Source organism: Colobus angolensis, unplaced genomic scaffold (assembly GCF_000951035.1).
Source record: "Colobus angolensis palliatus isolate OR3802 unplaced genomic scaffold, Cang.pa_1.0 Scaffold44, whole genome shotgun sequence".
NCBI classification, from domain to species: domain Eukaryota; kingdom Metazoa; phylum Chordata; class Mammalia; order Primates; family Cercopithecidae; genus Colobus; species Colobus angolensis.
This window is the reverse complement of record NW_012117821.1, coordinates 5,851,760-5,870,851: the sequence shown is the minus strand read 5'-3', so window position 1 is coordinate 5,870,851 and position 19,092 is coordinate 5,851,760. Positions and strand designations below refer to the sequence as shown.

At 35.4% G+C, this 19,092-nt stretch overlaps 1 protein-coding gene across 2 annotated transcripts in view; it reads left to right on the top strand.

The window, feature by feature from the left end:
- Positions 1–19,092, top strand: part of SLK (STE20-like kinase) — a 63,130-nt gene that overhangs the window by 12,392 nt on the left and 31,646 nt on the right. For both annotated transcript variants that reach the window (XM_011957340.1, XM_011957339.1), the window contains exons 2-4: positions 12,136–12,300; positions 14,084–14,132; positions 14,476–14,625. In XM_011957340.1, coding sequence (XP_011812730.1) covers positions 12,136–12,300; positions 14,084–14,132; positions 14,476–14,625 — 364 coding nt within the window. The remainder of the gene's footprint in view (positions 1–12,135; positions 12,301–14,083; positions 14,133–14,475; positions 14,626–19,092) is intronic.

Below are 19,092 nucleotides of genomic sequence, written 5' to 3'. Positions count from 1 at the left end.
GTTTTAAACTTTCCTTCTTAGTTTTCTGTTTTCAACCAGAAAGTTATTGTTTATGTGCTGACATAGACTGTTAGATAAAGTGACATATTACTTTATTCCCATGTTTCTTCTTTGTAAATCTGTGTTTGAATTCACACAGATCTTTAACACAACTCTGTAACAGAAGCAGTAATTTTTTTTTTTTCTTAAAGAGGAATCATTTTCAGAAGTAGTTTTTAAGTGATAATCTCATCTCAAGATAATGGGAAGAAAAATGTCAAGACTAGGGCAGTTGTTTTATATCCCTGTGTTTCTTACTAACCCTCTGTTTTTTATCTGTAAGGATGTAACTACTGAATGTACGTATGGAGTATAAAAACAATATTTTATTATTATTTTAATTTATACGATGATCAACTTTTCCAGTTTATCAGCTTATCAGCCCACACTTCTTCCTATAAATTAATGCTGAAATATTAGTTAATTTGAGTGTTTTCTTTAGAAAGGGAAGGTATTTGAATTATCCCTCCTTCCATCCCTTCCTCCTTTCTTGGAAAGTGTGAGCAAAGTTAATAAATTTCATTTCTCTTTGTACGTTGTCATTTGAGCGCCTCAATTTTAACGAAATGTACTGGAAATCACGATATTTTATATTTTAATTTTAATTTTAATTTTTTTTTGAGACAGGGTCTTGCTCTGTCGCCCAGGCAGGAGTGCTGTGCCATGATCTTGGCTCACTGCAACCTCCGCTTCCCAGGTTCAAGTGATTCTCATGCCTCAGCCTCTGGAGTAGCTGGGATTACAGGCGTGTGCCACCACACTCGGCTAATTTTTGTATTTTTTAGTAGAGATAGGGTTTTGCCATGTTGGCCAGGCTGCTCCCCAACTCCTGGACTTATGCTATCTGCCGGCCTTGGCCTCCCAAAGTTCTGGGATTATAGGCATGAACCACCGTATCCAGCCAAGATATTTTATCTTTGCTTGTAAAGCATGTTTTATTTGCAGTTGGTATGTTATATGGCATGAGCTTTATAAAGTCTCTTAAAATTTTAAAGGTCTGTGTTATGGCTTATTAACATTTAAAGATAAAGTAGAGCCAGGCGCGGTGGCTCATGCCTGTAATCCCAGCACTTTGGGAGGCTGAAGCGGGCGGATCACAAGGTCAGGAGATCAGACCATCCTGGCTAACATGGTGAAACCCCATCTCTACTAAAAATACAAAAAATTAGGCGGAACTTGCAGTGAGCCGAGATCACGCCACTACACTCCAGCCTGGGCGACAGAGCGAGACTCTGTCTCAAAATAAATAAATAAATATAAAGTAATATTACTTAATTTATTTCAGAGTATCCTGCCAACATTTTATAAAGAATGGCCAAGAAACTACATACCATATCTGATTTTGGATCTTTAAATTAACCTTGATAGAATCTTTTTTCTGGCCCCCCTTTTTTTTGTCTGTGCCCTAATGGATGTGAAGTGGTATCGTCCTTGATTACTAATGAGGTTGAGCTCCTTTTCATATATTTATTGGCCATTAAGTCTTTTGGGCTCTCTCTTTTACTCATTGATTTATGGGGGTCATTATATATTTTAGATACTTATCCTTTGTCAGTTATATATGATGTGCATATTTTCTTTTGCTTTGTGGTTTGTCTTTTCACTGTCTTTAGGATGTTCTTTTTTGTGTAGACATTTTAAGTTTTAATATAGTGAAATTTATTAACTTTTCCCTACGTGGCTAATGTTTTTGTCTTTAGAAATTCTTCCCTACCCAAGATGGTGAAGATATCCTGCTGTGTTATCTTTGTAAAGTTTTATGGTATTGCCTTCTACATTAGGTCTGTAATTAAACGGGTGTTGATTTTTGCTTACAGAGTGAGGTAAGGGCCGAATTTTATTTTTTCTATGTAGATAGATACCCAGTTGTCCCAACACCACATACTTTAAAGACCGTCCTTTTCTTACTGCTTTGCAGTGCTTCCATCATATAATGGATGTCCATATGCACATAGTGTATTTCCATGACATTCTTTTAGGTTAAATTTTTAGAATTGTTAGAGCAAAACAATTATTTATTAATGCTTACTTTGAAACTACAAAATTTGTGTAAATTTGTTTTTCAGTGTTTTAATTGTAGTAAAATACACATAAAATTTACATCTTGACTATTTTTTAATATCCTATGAAGATTCACCATCTTCATGATTTTTAAATGTCTAGTTCAATGGTATTAAATACATTCATAATGTGCAGCCATCACCACTGCCCATCCCCATGCCTCTTATCTTTTAAAATGAAACTCTACCCTGTTAAACACTAACTTCCTATTTCTTCCTTCCTCCAGCCCTAGGCAACTGGTCTTCTACTTTTTGATACTATGATTTTGATTCCTCTAAGTACCTCATTAAATGGAATCATACAGTATTTATCATTTTGTGACTTAGTTCATTTAGCGTAATGAACCTTAAGGTTCATCCATGTCATAGCATATGTTAGAATTTCCTTCCTTTTTAAGGCTGAATAATATTTATGGTATATATATACACATTTTGCTTATCCACTTATCTATTGATGTCACTTGGATTGCTTCCATGTTTTAGCTGGTGTGTGTTTAGCTATGAACGTGGGTGTACAAGCATCTCTTTGAGACCCTGCTTTCAGTTTTTTAGGGTATATACCCAGGAGTGGAATTCCTAGATCTTGTAGGAATCTATTTTTAATTTTCAGGGGGAACTGCCATACTGTTTTCTGTGGCTGTACCAATTTTACATTTCCATCGATTTGTGCATAAAACAAGAGTTCTAATTTCTCTACATCTTTGCCTATACTTGTTCTTTTCATTCTTTTTGAAAATAATAGTCGTCCTAGTGGGTGTAAGGTGGTACTTACTATAGTTTTGACCTATATTTCTCTAGTATTAGTGATGTTGAGCATCTTTTCATGTGCTTATTGGCCATTTGTATATCTTCCTTGGAGAAATACCTGTTCAGCTCCTTTGCCCATTTTTGAATTGGGCTAGTTGTGGGTTTTGTTGTTGTTGTTGTTGTTGTTGTTGTTGTTGGGTTTTAGGAGTTCTCTGTATATTCTGGATATTAATCCTCATCAGATATATGATTTGTAAAGATTTTCTGTCACTCTGTAGGTTGCCATTTTACTCTAATATTGTCTTTTAAAATGTATAACATTTTACAATTTCATCAAGTCCAGTTCTGTGTTTTCTTTTGTTGCCTGTCCTTTGGTGTCATATCTCAGAATTCATTGTCAAATTCAATATCATAAAGCTTTTGCCTCATGCTGTCATCTGAGAGTTTTATAGTTTTAGGTCTTACATAGGTTTTTCTTTGGTCCATTTTGAGTTAATTTTTGTTTATGGTGTTAGGTAAGGGTCCAGCTTCACTGTTTCGCATGTGGGTATTCAGATTTCCCAGTACCATTTTTTGAAAACACTGCCCTTTTCTCATTAAATGGTCTTGGAACCCATGCCAAAAATCATTAGACCATATATATGCCAGTTTTTCTTTCTGGTCTCTATTCCATTGGTTTATGTTTCAGGACTGCACTGTTTTGATTACTGTAGCTTCGTAGTAAGTTTGAAATCAGGAAGCTTGAGTCTTCAAGCTTTGTTCTTCTTCAAGATTATTTTGGCTATTCAGGGTGCATTGAGATTTCATGTGAATTTTAAGATAGGGTTTTCTATTACTGCAAAAAATGTCATTGAGATTTTGATAGGGATTGCATTGAATCTGTAGATTGCTTTGGGTAGTATTGACATTTTAACAATATTAAGCCTCCAATATATGAACATGGGATGTGTTTTCATTTATGTCTTTAATTTCTTTCAGCATTAATTTTTTAGTTTTCATTGTACAAGTCTTTCACCTCCTTGCTTAAGTTAATTCCCAAGTGTTTTATTCTTTTTGATGCTATTGTAAATGGGATTGTTTTCCTTACTATTTAAAAGTCTTTATTTTTCTTGAATTAATTTCCAGACGTGGTACTTTTTTTGTCTTATTTTAAAATGTTTTTGAAATTGTCTTTTTGTGTTCTGTTTTTCATCTTTTCCAATTATGCAATCTATGCACATTTCCTCGGCTTCTTTATTACACAGTTGTGTTTGTTTCTGCATGTTCATGCTGCTCAGAGTCAATAAGTCCTTGAAATAAGCAGGAAAACTGTGTGATCTGAGAATTGGTAAAACATTTTGGAAACTGCAGACTTAGCCAAGTTTAACTTATTACTGACACCATTTTGTTGATATATTTTGACCAAGGACCAAATTTTGAATACATAACCAGAACAATATAAATAAAATAGTTTGGGAATGTGGAGAAAATATAAGGATAATATAAAGTGTATTTCTTTGTCTTTTGCAGAATTCAGGAAATGACATAATCCTTTGGATTTCTGTAATGTTTTACAGAAATTATGGAAAGAATATGTACAGTTGATCCTCGTTATTTGCAGATTTTGTATTTGTGAATTTGCCTGCCTGTTAAAGTTTACTTGTAGTCCTAAAATCTATGCTTGCGGCACTTATTTGGTTATTTGTGTGTATGCACAAAGCTGCAAAAAAAATTGAATGCTCTGACAAGCACATTCCCAGCCGAACTTGAACAAGGTGACACTTCCTTGATTTCACCTCTCATGGAGAGATGACCAGAGGATGGAGACAGCAGAGGGCAGTGTAGTGAAGTGCAAGAAGGTCTGGCTGTGGGGCCAGTTGGACAGGGTTTGAATCCCAAGTCTGACATCTGTTTTTGGGATGACCTTCCACAAGTCAGTTAACACTTATATACCTCATTTCTCTTTTGTAAAATAAAGAAAGGAGAATCTCCCAGGATGAATTGTTTTCAGGATTTAAGAATATGATAATCTATGTAAGGGGTGTGTGTGCATGGATTTCCCTATGAACAATGTTTTAGTAGTCGCTAATTCAGTGCTTGCAGCGACTTTATAGAGCATAACTACCACAAATAATGAGAGTTAACTCTGTATCTTTGCTAAATGATGATGAGTAATTTTATTCTTTTTTAATATTGATACTTGTTCCTACCAAAATCTTAGCAGGACTGAAAAGATCATAATTTGCATGTAATTTAAAACAGGTAACAGTATCAACAGTCTAAAAGTATATGCTGCTTTCAGTGCGGTTTCCCCTCTCTTCATTTAATAGCTTTTTGTAACTTTGGATATTTATTCCCTAAACGTTTACTCTACTCTGTACCTTAGCTCTCCCATCTGTGTTGCTCGTAGGTTTTAGAAGGATTATGCCAGTTTTTAATCTCAGTTCCAAGTACTCCCTTCTATACTTTACTTTGTGATGCTGGTTCAAAGACTGCAGATCACATTTCTGCCTTGCTAGCAGCTCATTTCAGTTTCAAAGGTATAGGGCACTAGAGGGAGGCTGCAAGGAGAAGGAGGAAGAAATGACTTATACCTTTGTCTTATTTCTTGTGAACTTCCTGTCTGCTTTCTTGTTACTTTGACCATCACCCTTATAGAAGTTTATTTTTTGCTCCAGCATCAGCAGTTTCTTTCTGTAGCAGCTGTTGAATACAGTTTGTAGTTTTTCCAACACTCACAGAACTAACCTCATCATAACCCTTCATAACACCAGCACCAATTGGCTGGTACCCTGTTCCTCAAAAGTCTGGGTTCCAGTCTCACAGGACCCCTCTTCGGAGACAACAGCACCAGCTGAGCAGCAGTCTCCTCAGAGAAACTCCTCTGAGTTTCAGGTCTGTGGAACCCTTCCTCTGAGCTTCTGAGTCTTAATAATTCCAGTCTTTTCCCTTTGCTCCCATAGTCCTAGGGGTGGTAGCTTTTGCCTGTAGTTGTTACCTCCCTGATCCTTTGTATTACTTTTTCAGTTAGCAACAGAGTTAATAATTGTTTTTATTCAGTTTTCTCTATTAAAATAATCAATGTGATTTTCCTCCTGTCTGGACCCTAACTGATACAAGGATTAAATAAGTTACTAAATGGAAAGTGCAGAGATCCATACCTCTTCTAATAGCACGATGGATATTACTATGTAGGATAACATACTTGAAATAATTTGAGATTTTTCTTACTGATTTCTTTGTAAAATACTAAAAGTTCCAATTTACATAGCTAAAAACACTAAAATAATCATTGAATTTTGTTGATGTTAATATGCTCAAATATCACCTCAGTTAGACCTAACTTAACTACCCTATTTAAGTTGTAAACTCTTGCCTGTGTACTCCCATACCCCATTTCCTCATCTTATTTTATTTTATTTATTTATTTATTTATTTATTCCAGCACTCTGTCAACCGTGCTGGAGCGCAATGGTGCAATCTTGGCTCACTGCAACGCCTCCCGCCCAGGTTCAAGTGATTCGTGTGCCTGAGTCTCCTGAGTAGCTGGAATTACAGGCATGCACCACCACACCCTGCTAATTTTTGTATTTTTTGGTAGAGATGGTGTTTCGCCATTTGTCCATGCTGGTCTCGATATCTTGGGCCCAAGTGATCTGCCCACTTCGACCTTCCAAAGTGCTGGGATTCCAGGCATGAGCCACCGCTCCCAGCCTCCTCATTTTTCTTTAGTTTACTTTTTCCCACAGTACTAATTGCTAATATACTAATTTATTTGTTGAGTGTCCACTCCCCAAAATTGTAAGTACCCCAGCACAGAGATTTTTGTTTGTACATTGTCAGCATCTAGAACAGTGACCTAACATATAGAAGACACTCAGTAAGTATTTGTTGGAAGAATTAATGGGTTTCAGCAGATCAACTCTTTTGGTCAAGATTTGACCAAGATTTTTAATAGGTTTTTATGCAGTAGTTCCCCCTTATCCGAGGTTTCACTTTCCATGGTTTTATCTACCTGCAGTCTGAAAATAGGTGAGTACAGTACAGTAAGATGTATTGAGAGACCACATTCACATAATTTTTATGATAGTATAGTCACAATTGTTCTATTTTGTTATTAGTTATTGTTAATCTCTTACTGTGCCTAGTTTATAAATTAAACTTTATCATAGATATGTATGCAAAGAAAAGACATAGTATACATAGGGTTTAGTACTATTCAAGGTTTCTGGCATCCACTGGGGGGGTCTTGGGATGTATTCCCTGGGGATAGAGGGAGCGGCTGTATTGCGTTTCTTTTCTAGAGCACATTTCACTGGGGTGTTGTTTGTCTTTGTGTTTTCCACAGCTTGGACCAGTGCCTTGTTGTGGATGTTCATGAACAGCAATTTGAGTTATTTAGTTTTTACATTTTATGGTTAAATGTTCTTACACACTGGACAATTAGACTCTTCTTCTTTTGGTGGGGGAAGAATACCTCAGCCTTGAGATGAAATCATCCAGATTGACAGAATCAGTCCCAGTGATTATTTTTTCTTTTTATTCCTTGTTTTTTTAGATTCCTTTTGTATTTATCTGACGTGTTTTTTGTTTGTTGGTTTGTTTGTTTGCCTTTGATTGACTAACACCTCTTTGGGACTGAAATCATCTCTGTTTTCTGTGCTGGTCTTTCAGTTTCCAGCTGAAATTTTTATTAAAATATATTCTTCACTATGAAATACTATATAATGTTAGAAAATGTAAAAATATAGAAAGAAAATAAATTAAGATTTAAAAATTATTCCTGTACTCACCACCCAGGGAATACCTTCTGTTCAATTTTTTTAGAATATGAAGCCATTATGGAACATTGAGACAACTTATGTTTCCCAGAATCCCTCATTTGTTTATGTAATGTGGCCAAGCTCTATTGATGATTCATGAAAATAAACACGGTGATTTTAGGTGATCATGACTGATATTTGAAATCTTTTTATCAACAGAAGTTATATTTTTAAATTAAGATTGGGTATTTGTTATTCCATTCTTGTTTTTAACATTTGTTTAGTTCAGTGGTCCCCATCCTCTTTGGCACCAGGGACTGGTTTTGTGGAAGATAACTTTTCCACAGACTGGATGCGGGGATGTTTTGGGAATGATTCAAGTGTGTTACGTTTATTGTTCACTTTATTTCTATTATTATTACATTGTAATATATAATGAAATAATTATACAACCCACCATAATATAGAATCAGTGGGAGCTCTGAGCTTGTTTTCTTGCAACTAGATGTTCCCATCTTGGGGTGATGGGAGACAGTGACAGATCATCAGGTGTTAGATTCTCATAGGGAGCGCATAACCTAGATCCCTCGCATATGCAGTTCATAACAGGGTTCACAGTTCACAATAGAGTTCATGCTCCTCTGAGAAGCTAATGCTGCTGCTGATCTGACAGGAGACAGAGCTCAGGTGGTATTGTGAGCAATGGGGAGTGACTGTAAATACAGATGAAGCTTTGCTCACTTGCCTGCTGCTCATCTCCTGCTATGCATCCTGGTTCGTAACAGGCCATGGACTGGTACTGGTTTGTGGCCCCACAGTTGGGGACCCAGGGTTTAGTTATTTCATTAAGCCTTTATGTGAAGATTTTTTTTTTTTCTTTTCTCTGAGACAGAGTCTTGGTCTGTTTCCCAGGCTGGAGTGCAATGGCACAATCTCGGCTCACTGTGACGTCTGCCTCCTGGGTTCAAGCGAGTCTTCTGCCTCAGCTTCCCGAATAGTTGGGTTTACAGGCATCCACCACCATGCCTGGCTAATTTTGTATTTTTAGTAGGAATGGGGTTTCACCATGTTGGCCAAGCTGGTCTCAAACTCCTGCCCTTGTGATCCACCTGCCTTGACCTCCCAAAGTGCTGGGATTACAGGTGTGATCCACTGTGCCTGGCCTATGTGAAGAGTTTTTATGCCTTTAGATATTAGGTAGATAAGCTCTTTTTTTTTTTTTTTAAATACTTTATGTCCCAGTTATATTAGTGTAGAGAATAGTGTCACACACTTACAAATATTTATTTCAGTTTTGTTTTTTTAGACTTTTTTAGAACCAGATCCTGATGAGTAATTATATTATTTTCAAGCAATAATTTGAGGGACTATTCTTTCTAATGTAACTTTTATTACTTATATTAAACCAAATGATATCATTGTTGGTATAATCAATATATGACAGAATTTGTTACTGTGAGGAATTTTAGAGATTATCTAGTGTGAATTATTTTTCTTCCTTCATGCCAACCCATTCACAAGTATAAAAGACACATCTTTAAAATCTCTAGGACATCAGTCAGTTAATTTTAGTGGCTGCGTAATTTTCATTGTAAAACTGTACTGCATGATTTAAGCAGGTTCCTGTTAATGGACATTTAGGCTGATTCACTTTTTCCCTATTGCAAATGGTGCTTTGATGAGTATTTTTGTATCTGCATGAGTTCTATTTTATGAAATTATCTCCTTCTGATAAATTCTCAAAAGTGAGATTTAGACATTTATTTATTGAAACATTTATTGTTAACTTTAAAAAATTTAGTATCTGTTTTTAATGTAATAAGTACAGTTTTGCTGAAGTGATGTTAACATATATCATATTGAAATGTCTTATAAAAACAACCTAGTTAGCGTTTTAAGATATGATTCCTAACGTTAAAAAATGATCCTGGTATCTACTACATATTTGGAAACCTTTCATTTGTAATAAATGGCAGTGAGAAGTTAACCAAAGAAAGAAAATGGGAAAGTTAAAGTACTAAGAACAGGGAAAAATGACCAAATGATAGAAATATGGGGAGACTGAAAAGGGTATAGAGGACACAAAACTTTGCCTCCACCCTCTTAGGGTCCCTGCTGGGCCCGAGAATTAAATTGACACCAGATAGAGTGGAAGAGAAAAGCATAGAAATTTAATGTAAGTTTTATGTGACATGGGAACCCTCAAAAGAAAATGAAGTCAGAGAGAAATGGCAAAACCTACATGCTTTTGTGTTAGGTTGAAAGAAGAGAGGTGATTGTGGAAAAGTAGATATGTTATAGGGGGAGGCTAAAGGAAGACATTTAATTTAACAAGGTCTGTTTGTACATAATTCTCTTGACTATGACTCCCTATCAAAGAATGTTTCTTTTCTCCTGGGATAGAGAAGACATCTTTCACAGGAACATTTTATTTCCTAGTTTCAGGAAGAAAAGGTGAAAGATTAGGATGCACTTCTTGCATCTGCTATTTTTCAAGTGCCTTTCACTCAAAGTGATCCTTATGTCAAAGTGGCATGTTTGAAGTGGTATATTCTGCCACCCTTCATGGGTAATGATTATGCCTAGTGTTCCATTATTGGAGTGCTAAGCTTGTGGAGTTTTTTATATCCTACTGCCCAAAGTAATTGCCAAGGTCTGATTTTTCACACACAAAAAAATTTGCAACCTCCAGCATAAATGGGTTAATTTCACAAAAAAAGTTTTTGCAACCTCTGGCATAAATGGATTTCATCCTCCAGCAGAAAGGCCTTTGGAAACAGACCTGGATTTAAATTCTGTTAAATTTGGCCTGTTACTAGCTACATGACCTGGGGAAGCCTTTTAACCCCTCAAAGCTCATTTATATCCTCCTTTAGAGATAATAACATATCATGGGGTTGTTGTGAAGATTAAATAGTAATAGTAATTACAGCTAAGATTTTTGAATCTTTCTATATATGCCAGATACTATATTAAATGTTTATTTGTGTTTTTTTTTTTTGGCAGATATATGTTATCTTAATTCTCATGAACTTGTGAGGTGTAGGTATGAGTAACTTTTACTGATGAGGAAACTAAAAGAGGGATTTTGTAAATTGCCCCAAGCAACACAGCCAATAAGTGGCAAAACTGCCAGAATTTAAATCCTAGTGGTCTGACCCCCCAGAGGCTGTGATTCGAAATGCTGTCCCCTGTGCATGTGAGCCCTTAGTGCAGTGCATAGCCGTAGCATGCACTCATTCATATTTGTGTTTAGGCTGTCTTTTAAAAATAGTGTGTCAAGACAATGAGAAGACAAGCCACAGACTGAGAAAATACTTGCAAGACACATATTTGATAAAGGACAGTTATCCAGAATATGCAAAGAACTCTTAAAACCTAACAATTAGGAAATGAACAGCCCAGTTAAAAAATGGGCAAAAGATTTGAACAGACACCTCACCAAAGATTTGACAAATAAATATATTAAAAGATGCTCAACATCATATGTCATTAGGGAATTGTAAATTGAAAAGATACAAGTACTACTATATAGCTGTTAGACTGGTGAAAGCCATGCTTGCTGGCAACCCCAAATGCTGGTGAGGATGTGGAGCAACAGGAACTCATTCATTGCTGATGTGTATGCAGACTCTTTCAGCCATTTTGGAAGACAGTTTGGCAGTTTCTTAAAAAACTAAATATACTCTTACCATATGATCCAGCAGTTGTACTCCTTGGTTATCACTCAGATGAGTTGAAAAACATGTCTACACAGAAACCTGCACATACATGTTTATAGAAGCTTTATTCATAATTGCCAAAACTTGGAAACAATCAACATATCCTTAAGTAAGTGAATGGATAAACTGTGGTATATCCAGACAATAGAATATTATTCAGTGCTGAAAAGAAATGAGTTATCAAGCCACAACGGCATTAAGGAACTATAAATACATATTACTAAGTGAAAGAAGCTAATCAGAAAGGTCTATACATAGTCTGATTCCAAGCATATGACATACCGGAAAAAGCAAACGCAAAACTATGGATACAGTAAAAAGATCAGTGGTTGCCAGGGATTGGAGGAAGGAGCGGATGAGTAGGCAGAGCACAGAGGATTTTTAGGGCAGTGAAACTGTTCTGTATGATATTATAATGATGGCTACATGCCATTACACATTTGTTGAAACCCATAGATGCAAGAGCAAACTGTAATGTAAACTTTGGACTTGGGGTGATAATGATGTGTTAATGTAGGTTCCTCATAGTAACAGATGTATCACTCTGGTGTGCAGTGTGATGAGGGGGAAGGTTATGCATGGGGTACGAGGGAACTTTCTGTACTTTCCACACAATTTTGCTGCGAACCTAAAACTTTCCTTTATCAAATATGTGTCTTGCAAATACTTTCTCAGTCTGTGACTTGTCTTCTCATTCTCTTGACACACTATTTTTAAAAGACAATCTACACATAAATATGAATTAAAAATTAAAATCTATTAAAATAATGAAAAATTAGAAAACGATGCATTTGAAGTGTGACACCTTGATACTTTCATTTTCAGGCCCAGAATAAAGAGACCAGTGTTTTAGCTGCTGCAAAAGTGATTGACACTAAATCTGAAGAAGAACTTGAAGATTACATGGTGGAGATTGATATATTAGCATCTTGTGATCACCCAAATATAGTCAAACTTCTGGATGCCTTCTATTATGAGAACAATCTTTGGGTAAGTATTTTCTCTTGATCTAAAGGAGTAGCCAAAATGAGTTAATTGTCCTAAAGAGATGTTTATGAATTGTTAAAACCTATTTTATGTCTTATCTCTTCTATTTAGTTACTTGTGTCACTTGAATGAGAGTTGATCTGCCAATAAAGAGAGTAATAACAAAGTTATTCTCAGCTTCAACAGATGTTCAGATTTGTTTCAGATTGTACAGTTTCATCCTGATTGTTTGACATTGGATCTGGGTGGAAACATTTGGTCCGGGTGGAACCATTTGGTTAAGAATAATAAATTTACTAAAATATGAAATTAGATGTCCTTGTTTATAATTTAAATTTAATCATTTAAAAGTTTTAAAAGTTTCTCTTAGAAATTGTTTATAATTTTTTATCCTAAACTTTTTGTAAATCTTATAATAAACTGTAAAATACTAGAAATGTTAAATATTTGTATTATCAGGTTCAACTTTAGTGCATGATGTGATGGCTAAAGCTGTGAGTATAAATTCATTTTCAGAAAATATTAAGGCACAAGTAGATATAGAAATAAAACTTTCATATTCATTATAATAATCTGTCAATCACTTGTTCCGTGCCAACATTAGTTTAATCAAGAGGGACTTTTTAAAACGGAGCTTCAGTCTTTCTTCCTGAAGGAAGAAGCAAAGTTTTATGAGAGAGAAGAGCAAGTAGTACAAGGAATACCTGACTGGATGCCTAAAGGTCTATATTTTTTTATCCTAGTGCTGCCACTTACGGAACTTGGATAAGTCAGTTAACTTTTATGAATCTGTTTACTCATCTGTAGGATGAGTAATGATCTGCCTCCCAAATTATTTTCTGAATAATGTAATGAATTTGAATACAATTTCTAATTGGCAAGCACCTGTAAAAAAAGTAAAGCATTATGCTGAGGTAAAAAAGGCAGGAAGCTACCTAATTAGTTAAAAATATGTTATTTTTTAAAATTATAGTTATTATTAATGTGGTGTTTTCTGAAATTACTGTTCAGGGCTGTGGCAGAGTGTTTTCAAAGACTGTAATGCAAATGAACCCCCAGACTAGTTAATAAACAGATAAGACCTTTACTTGGGACTATTGCACAATAAAAATTTAGACAACTGTGAGGGGAAGTTTAGTGGGAGACATAAATGTTAATTAATCAAATAATCACAATAAATATAAAATTACAACTGTGGTAAGGGTTAAGAAGGAAAGGTACATGGTGTTATATCTTACCAGGGAAGTCAAGATAGTCACCTATCAGCAGATAATAATTGAGCTAGGATCTGAAGCTTTTGTATGTATTTCTTCTGGGTTTTTTTTTTTTTGTTTTTTTTTTTAGCTAAAAGAAGTCTCTGTATAAATATTTTCAGGATTTATTCCTATTTAATACAGTTTAAAATAACAAATGCATATTTGTTCACTTAAAACACAAGTTGCCTTTAAAAATATAAGTAATAAAATCTTTCATTGGTGACCAAATGGCTATGCAGTACTATACCAAATGAAAATTCTGTACCTGGTAGTTTTAGAGAAGCAGGGACACTAAACGTGGCAATGAACAAAAATGCCCATACTTTCAAGATGGGCTTTCTCAAATGTGTATTGTTTGAGATTTGTAACTCTTTTGACAAAATCTTCGTTTAGTATATTGTTTCCATAACCCAGATTATTTGATAGCTATTTCTTTATTTTTTTTGCTAAGCTGAAGAAAAAATACTGAAACTCAAAACTCAGTGTAGTTTTAGACACGCGCTTTTGTTTTTGTTTTTTTTTGCATGCAGATCCTCATTGAATTTTGTGCAGGTGGAGCAGTAGATGCTGTGATGCTTGGTAAATACCTTTTTGTTCTTTATGTTCATATCTTAAACTATACTTAATAAGATTAAAAAATTTCAAACATATATAAATATATTCAAATATATAAGTATTGAGTGAAGTTCAGTAAGTTAAATCAACTCAATTATGTTTTTATATTCTTGGATAATTATAGTAAAATTCTAAAATGAAATGTTGAGCATGTCAAGAAAGTAATCTTTGTAGATATTTAGTTCTTCTAAAATAAATTCACTGCATATGATCTTTGACAGTGATGATACGTACAGAAAGGTATGTAGCCTGCTAATATGTTTTCACTGCATAAAAATTAGATTTTTTTTTTACTTTCTCCTTATAGAACTTGAGAGACCATTAACTGAGTCCCAAATACAAGTAGTTTGCAAACAAACTTTAGATGCATTGAACTACTTACATGATAATAAGATCATCCACAGAGATCTAAAGGCTGGCAACATTCTCTTTACCTTAGATGGAGATATCAAATTGGGTAAGTTATTCACTTAAATAAAACATTTGAATTTTTACTCTGAAATTTCCCATCTTTATGTATGTGACTTAATGTGGTTTTATTACTACTTAAATATGTGAAATATGGAGAACTAACTCCATTCTAGTTTTTAAAAAACACTTTCTTGGATACTCATTTTTCTATAATTCCTAAATATCAGCACCTAATTCAATGTTTTAAAAAGAAGATAAGAAAGAATGAATTTTTATTTTCAAAAAGGCAAGCTTTTTAAAGACCGGTTTCAAGTTTGTACCCTTAAATTTTTGTATGTAGACTTAATACTTGTAACTGTTTTATGTTTAGAATATAATATAGTATGTAAAGCTGCTAACTGAGTTTTTTTCTTTATTTCCAAAGCTCACATCGAGTGAGGTTTTTCCCCTGTGTTTAGTTTTATATTCTATTTTTATTGATACGGTACATTGACTAAACTAACAAAGTAATCTTAGTTCTGGAGAGAATACCTAAATATAAGGACTAGAATTTTTAATTTTGCTCTTTATACTGAGGGAAGAAATGTTACCTTCATAAGAAGAATTAGATGTAGGTTTTATGGAAGTTACAGCCCTCTTTAAATTTACCCAAGATAGGAATTTTTTAAAAAGTCTAGCGATGAAGTCCGAATTTGTATGTTTTGAAAGGCTATTCAAAGGACAAAATATATTCAGAAGCCAAGTTGATACTAGTGACTATAGTCATTTCACTTTACTTTGTCAAGACATTTAAACAGATGGTATACTAAATTTTATTCTTTTTAATTTTTATTTTTAATGGAGTCTTGCTCTGTTGCTTAGGCTGGAGTGCAGTGATGTGATCATAGCTTACTGCAGCCTCGAACCCCTGGGCTCCAGGAATCCTTCCACCTTCCTCCCTAATAGCTAGAACTGCAGGCATGCACCACCACACCTGGCTAAGTTTTAAAATTTTTTTGTAGAGATGAGGTCTTGCTCTGTTGACCAGACTGGTCTTGAATTCCTGGGTGCAAGTGATTCTCCTGCCTTAGGCCTCCCAAAGTGAATTTTAATCTTTTGATTGTGAAATAAATACAGATATAGAAAAACACACCAGAAATTGTGTAGCTTAACTTTAGTACTTTGTAGACATAGCTTTGTAGTCACTACAAACTTTTTGATCTAGGTAGTGACTACAAAGGCAGGCACCCCAGAAGGTCTTCCGTATGCCCATGTCAGCCACTGCCCTTCTCTTCTCCACATTTTATCCTGACTTTTATATTATTTCCTTCCTTGTGTTTCTTTATGGCTCAGTCACCCAATATTCATCTCTAGATGTTAGGGTTTAAACTTGCCGATATAAAACTTGGGTTTTTGAAGTCTCTTACAGGCCTTTCCCCATTCCTTTCTTTTATTTATATTATGGCATGTATAATGGAGGGATGAGGGCAATATCACCCACATGGGGGCTAAAATTAGTCCTTTAGGTACAAAAAAACCCTTATACATTACAATGGTTTGTGACCTTCCAAAGGCCCCAGTAGGTGAAGAGATATAACATGTATCTGTGGCATTAAAATTTTATGGGAGGAGGGGTGACTTGAAAACAATGTTTAAAATGACTCCTTAGAGGGGCTGATAATGAAAGAAACACTGATCCATGGAACCTGGGCTGTTTGGCCTGTAGTGTTTCCCTCAAACTGCATTTTGCTATTGCATACTCCTGATGATTGAAGTTCCTCTCTGTATTTCCTTCATTTTGGCAGATGAATCCAAAGTTTGATCATTCTCAAGCCTGATCCTTTGGCAAGACTTACAGGTGGTTTTGCATTCTTTCACTGGGAGGCACACCATGTCTGCTTTGTGCCCCTTTTTTGATGTTGCAGCTATTGAGGCTTAATGCCTACACATCTGTCTTTTGGGGTTGAAAAACGAGTTCCATTATTTTGTTTTCATTATTTTTGATAATGATTTTGATATAAACACCAATTATTTCATTATTTTCATTCATTATAAAATTAGTAATGAAGATAATGACTTGGCTGTCTCTTATCCTTGACCAATGTTTTAAAAAATATTGTTTGTTCGTGGATTTAGTTTTATTTGGTGAGTTTCAAATCCATTGCAGTTTTTATTCTTATTGAAGCTCACGTTCCATCTTTAGTCAGTGGGGTCTTCTTCGTGTCAGCTTGTTAATCTTCTTAACAGGACTAGTAATCTTTGATAGCCCACTTGACAGTTCTGAGATGTTTCAGGCTCATCTGTGTATTTTCTGTGTCAGACCTGTAATTAACCATTTCTTTTTTCCTTTTCTTTCTTTTTTTTTTTTTGAGAGAGAGTCTTGCTCTCTTGCCCAGATTGGAGTGCGGTGACTGATCTCAGCTCACTGCAACCCTCACCTCCTGGGTTCAAGGGATGCTCATGCCTCAGCCTCCTGAGTAGCTAAGATTACAGGCATGTACCACCATGCCCAGCTAATTTTTGTTTTTTCATAGAGATGAGGTTTCACCATGTTGACCAGGCTGGTCTGGAACTCCTGGCCTGAAGTGATCTGCCCGCCTCAGCCTCCCAAAGGGCTGGAATTATAGATGTGAGCCACTGCACCCCATGTAATTAGCCATTTCTTCGAGAAGCCCTGGTTTCTTTTAAGACCACAATCTGGTGTAAGAGATTTCAAGACCACAATCTGGTGTAAGAGATGCTTACAGTTTTCTATATAGGCCATTGTTCTAGGACTTTTCAAAGGACAGAGCTAGACCCCTCATGAGTTCATGTATATTTCCTATTCAAATTCGGGATAAAGGTTTTTAAAATCTAACTTCTGTAATACATGTGCATCTCCTTTCTTCTATATTGAGAGTTCTGGTTCTCAAGGACATTGATAGGTTTAGGATACCTCATAATTCATTTTAACTCTCATTTCTGTTTTTAATGCTCACCACCACTCCTTATGTTGATGTGTCTTTGGTCATGTTGGTTATCTGAAGCTCAGCTTTTGGTAGATTCCTCTGAAAAGGGCTCTCTGAATTCTTACGTAGTGATAACAGTTGTACCCTTATACTTCAAGGTTAGTTTTGGTGGATAACAGATTCTTGGCACACATTTCTTTCCTTCAGCATCTGAAATACGTTACTTTGTTTTCTTCAGTCATGAAGTGTTGCTGTTGAAAAGTCTGATAATCTGAATTTCTTCTCCATTGGAAGTCATGTGCTCTTTTTGCTTAGATGCTAAAACTTTTTTTTTTTTTTAAGATTGGTAGTTTGACCAGTCTTTTCTAATAAATACTATGCTCTTATAATATTCAAGTGCTTTCTTCCCCTCCCTCTGCCCCCCCAGGAACGTTTTCTGGAGTTACAGATCTGAGCATTTGTTCTGTTCCCTTGCATTGACTTGCTTCTTTAGAGATGTTTATTGTTTGTTTGTTGGATCTTTGCCTATTGTCCATACTGGTAACTGTTTCTCAAGTCCTTTTTTAGCTTGCTTTCTTTTTTATTGTAGGAAAATATACACAACATAAAATTTACCTTTTTGATCATTTTTAAGTGTATATTTCTGTGGTGTTAAGTACATTCCCATTATCATACAACCATTACCATCACCTATCTCCATACCTCTTTTCATCTGGCAGCAGTTAAAGTCCATACCCATTAAACACTTAGTCCCCGTTTTCCACTCCTCCCAGCTTCTGGCACCCACCATTCTGCTTTCAGTTTCTATGATTTTGACCACTCTAGGTATATACGTATGTGGAATCATACAATATTTGTCCTTTTGTGGCTGGCGTATTTTACTTACCATAATGTTCTCAAGGTTCATCCATGTTGTAGCATATTTCACAATGTCTTCCCCTTTTGAGACTGAATAATATGCCATTGTATGTATGTAACACATTTTGTTTATCCATTTATCCGTCAGTGGGCACTTGGGTTGCTTTCACTTTTTGGCTGTTGTGAATAATACTGCTATGAATGTTGATGTACAAATGTCTGTCCTACTCCCTGCTTTTAATTCTTTTGAGTATGCACCCAGAAGTGGAATTGCTGAATCATATGGTAATTCTGTTTAATTTTTTTGAGGGACCACCATGCTATTCTGCATAGCAACTGCACCATTTTACATTTCTAACAGAAATGTGCAAGTCTTCCAGTTTCTCTACATGCTTGTCAACACTTTTTTTTTCTATGCTTTTTTAAAAATAATAGCCATCCTACTGGGTGTGAAGTGGTAATGGGTATGAATTTGTTGTATTATTTGGTCTTGCTTTCCCTAGTTTAGCCTTTGTTTCTAAAGTGATTTTTTTCTTAATTTTAAATTTTTTTCTTGAGTTCTGTCACCTTTCAGAATTTTTCTAATTCTGACTTACATGGCTCTTTAGTTTCATCATCATTTTTTTTTTTTTTTTGAGACGGGGTCTTGCTCTGTCGCCCATACTGGAGTGCAGTGGTGCGATCTTGGCTCACTGCAAGCGCCGCCTCCCGGGTTCATGACATTGTCC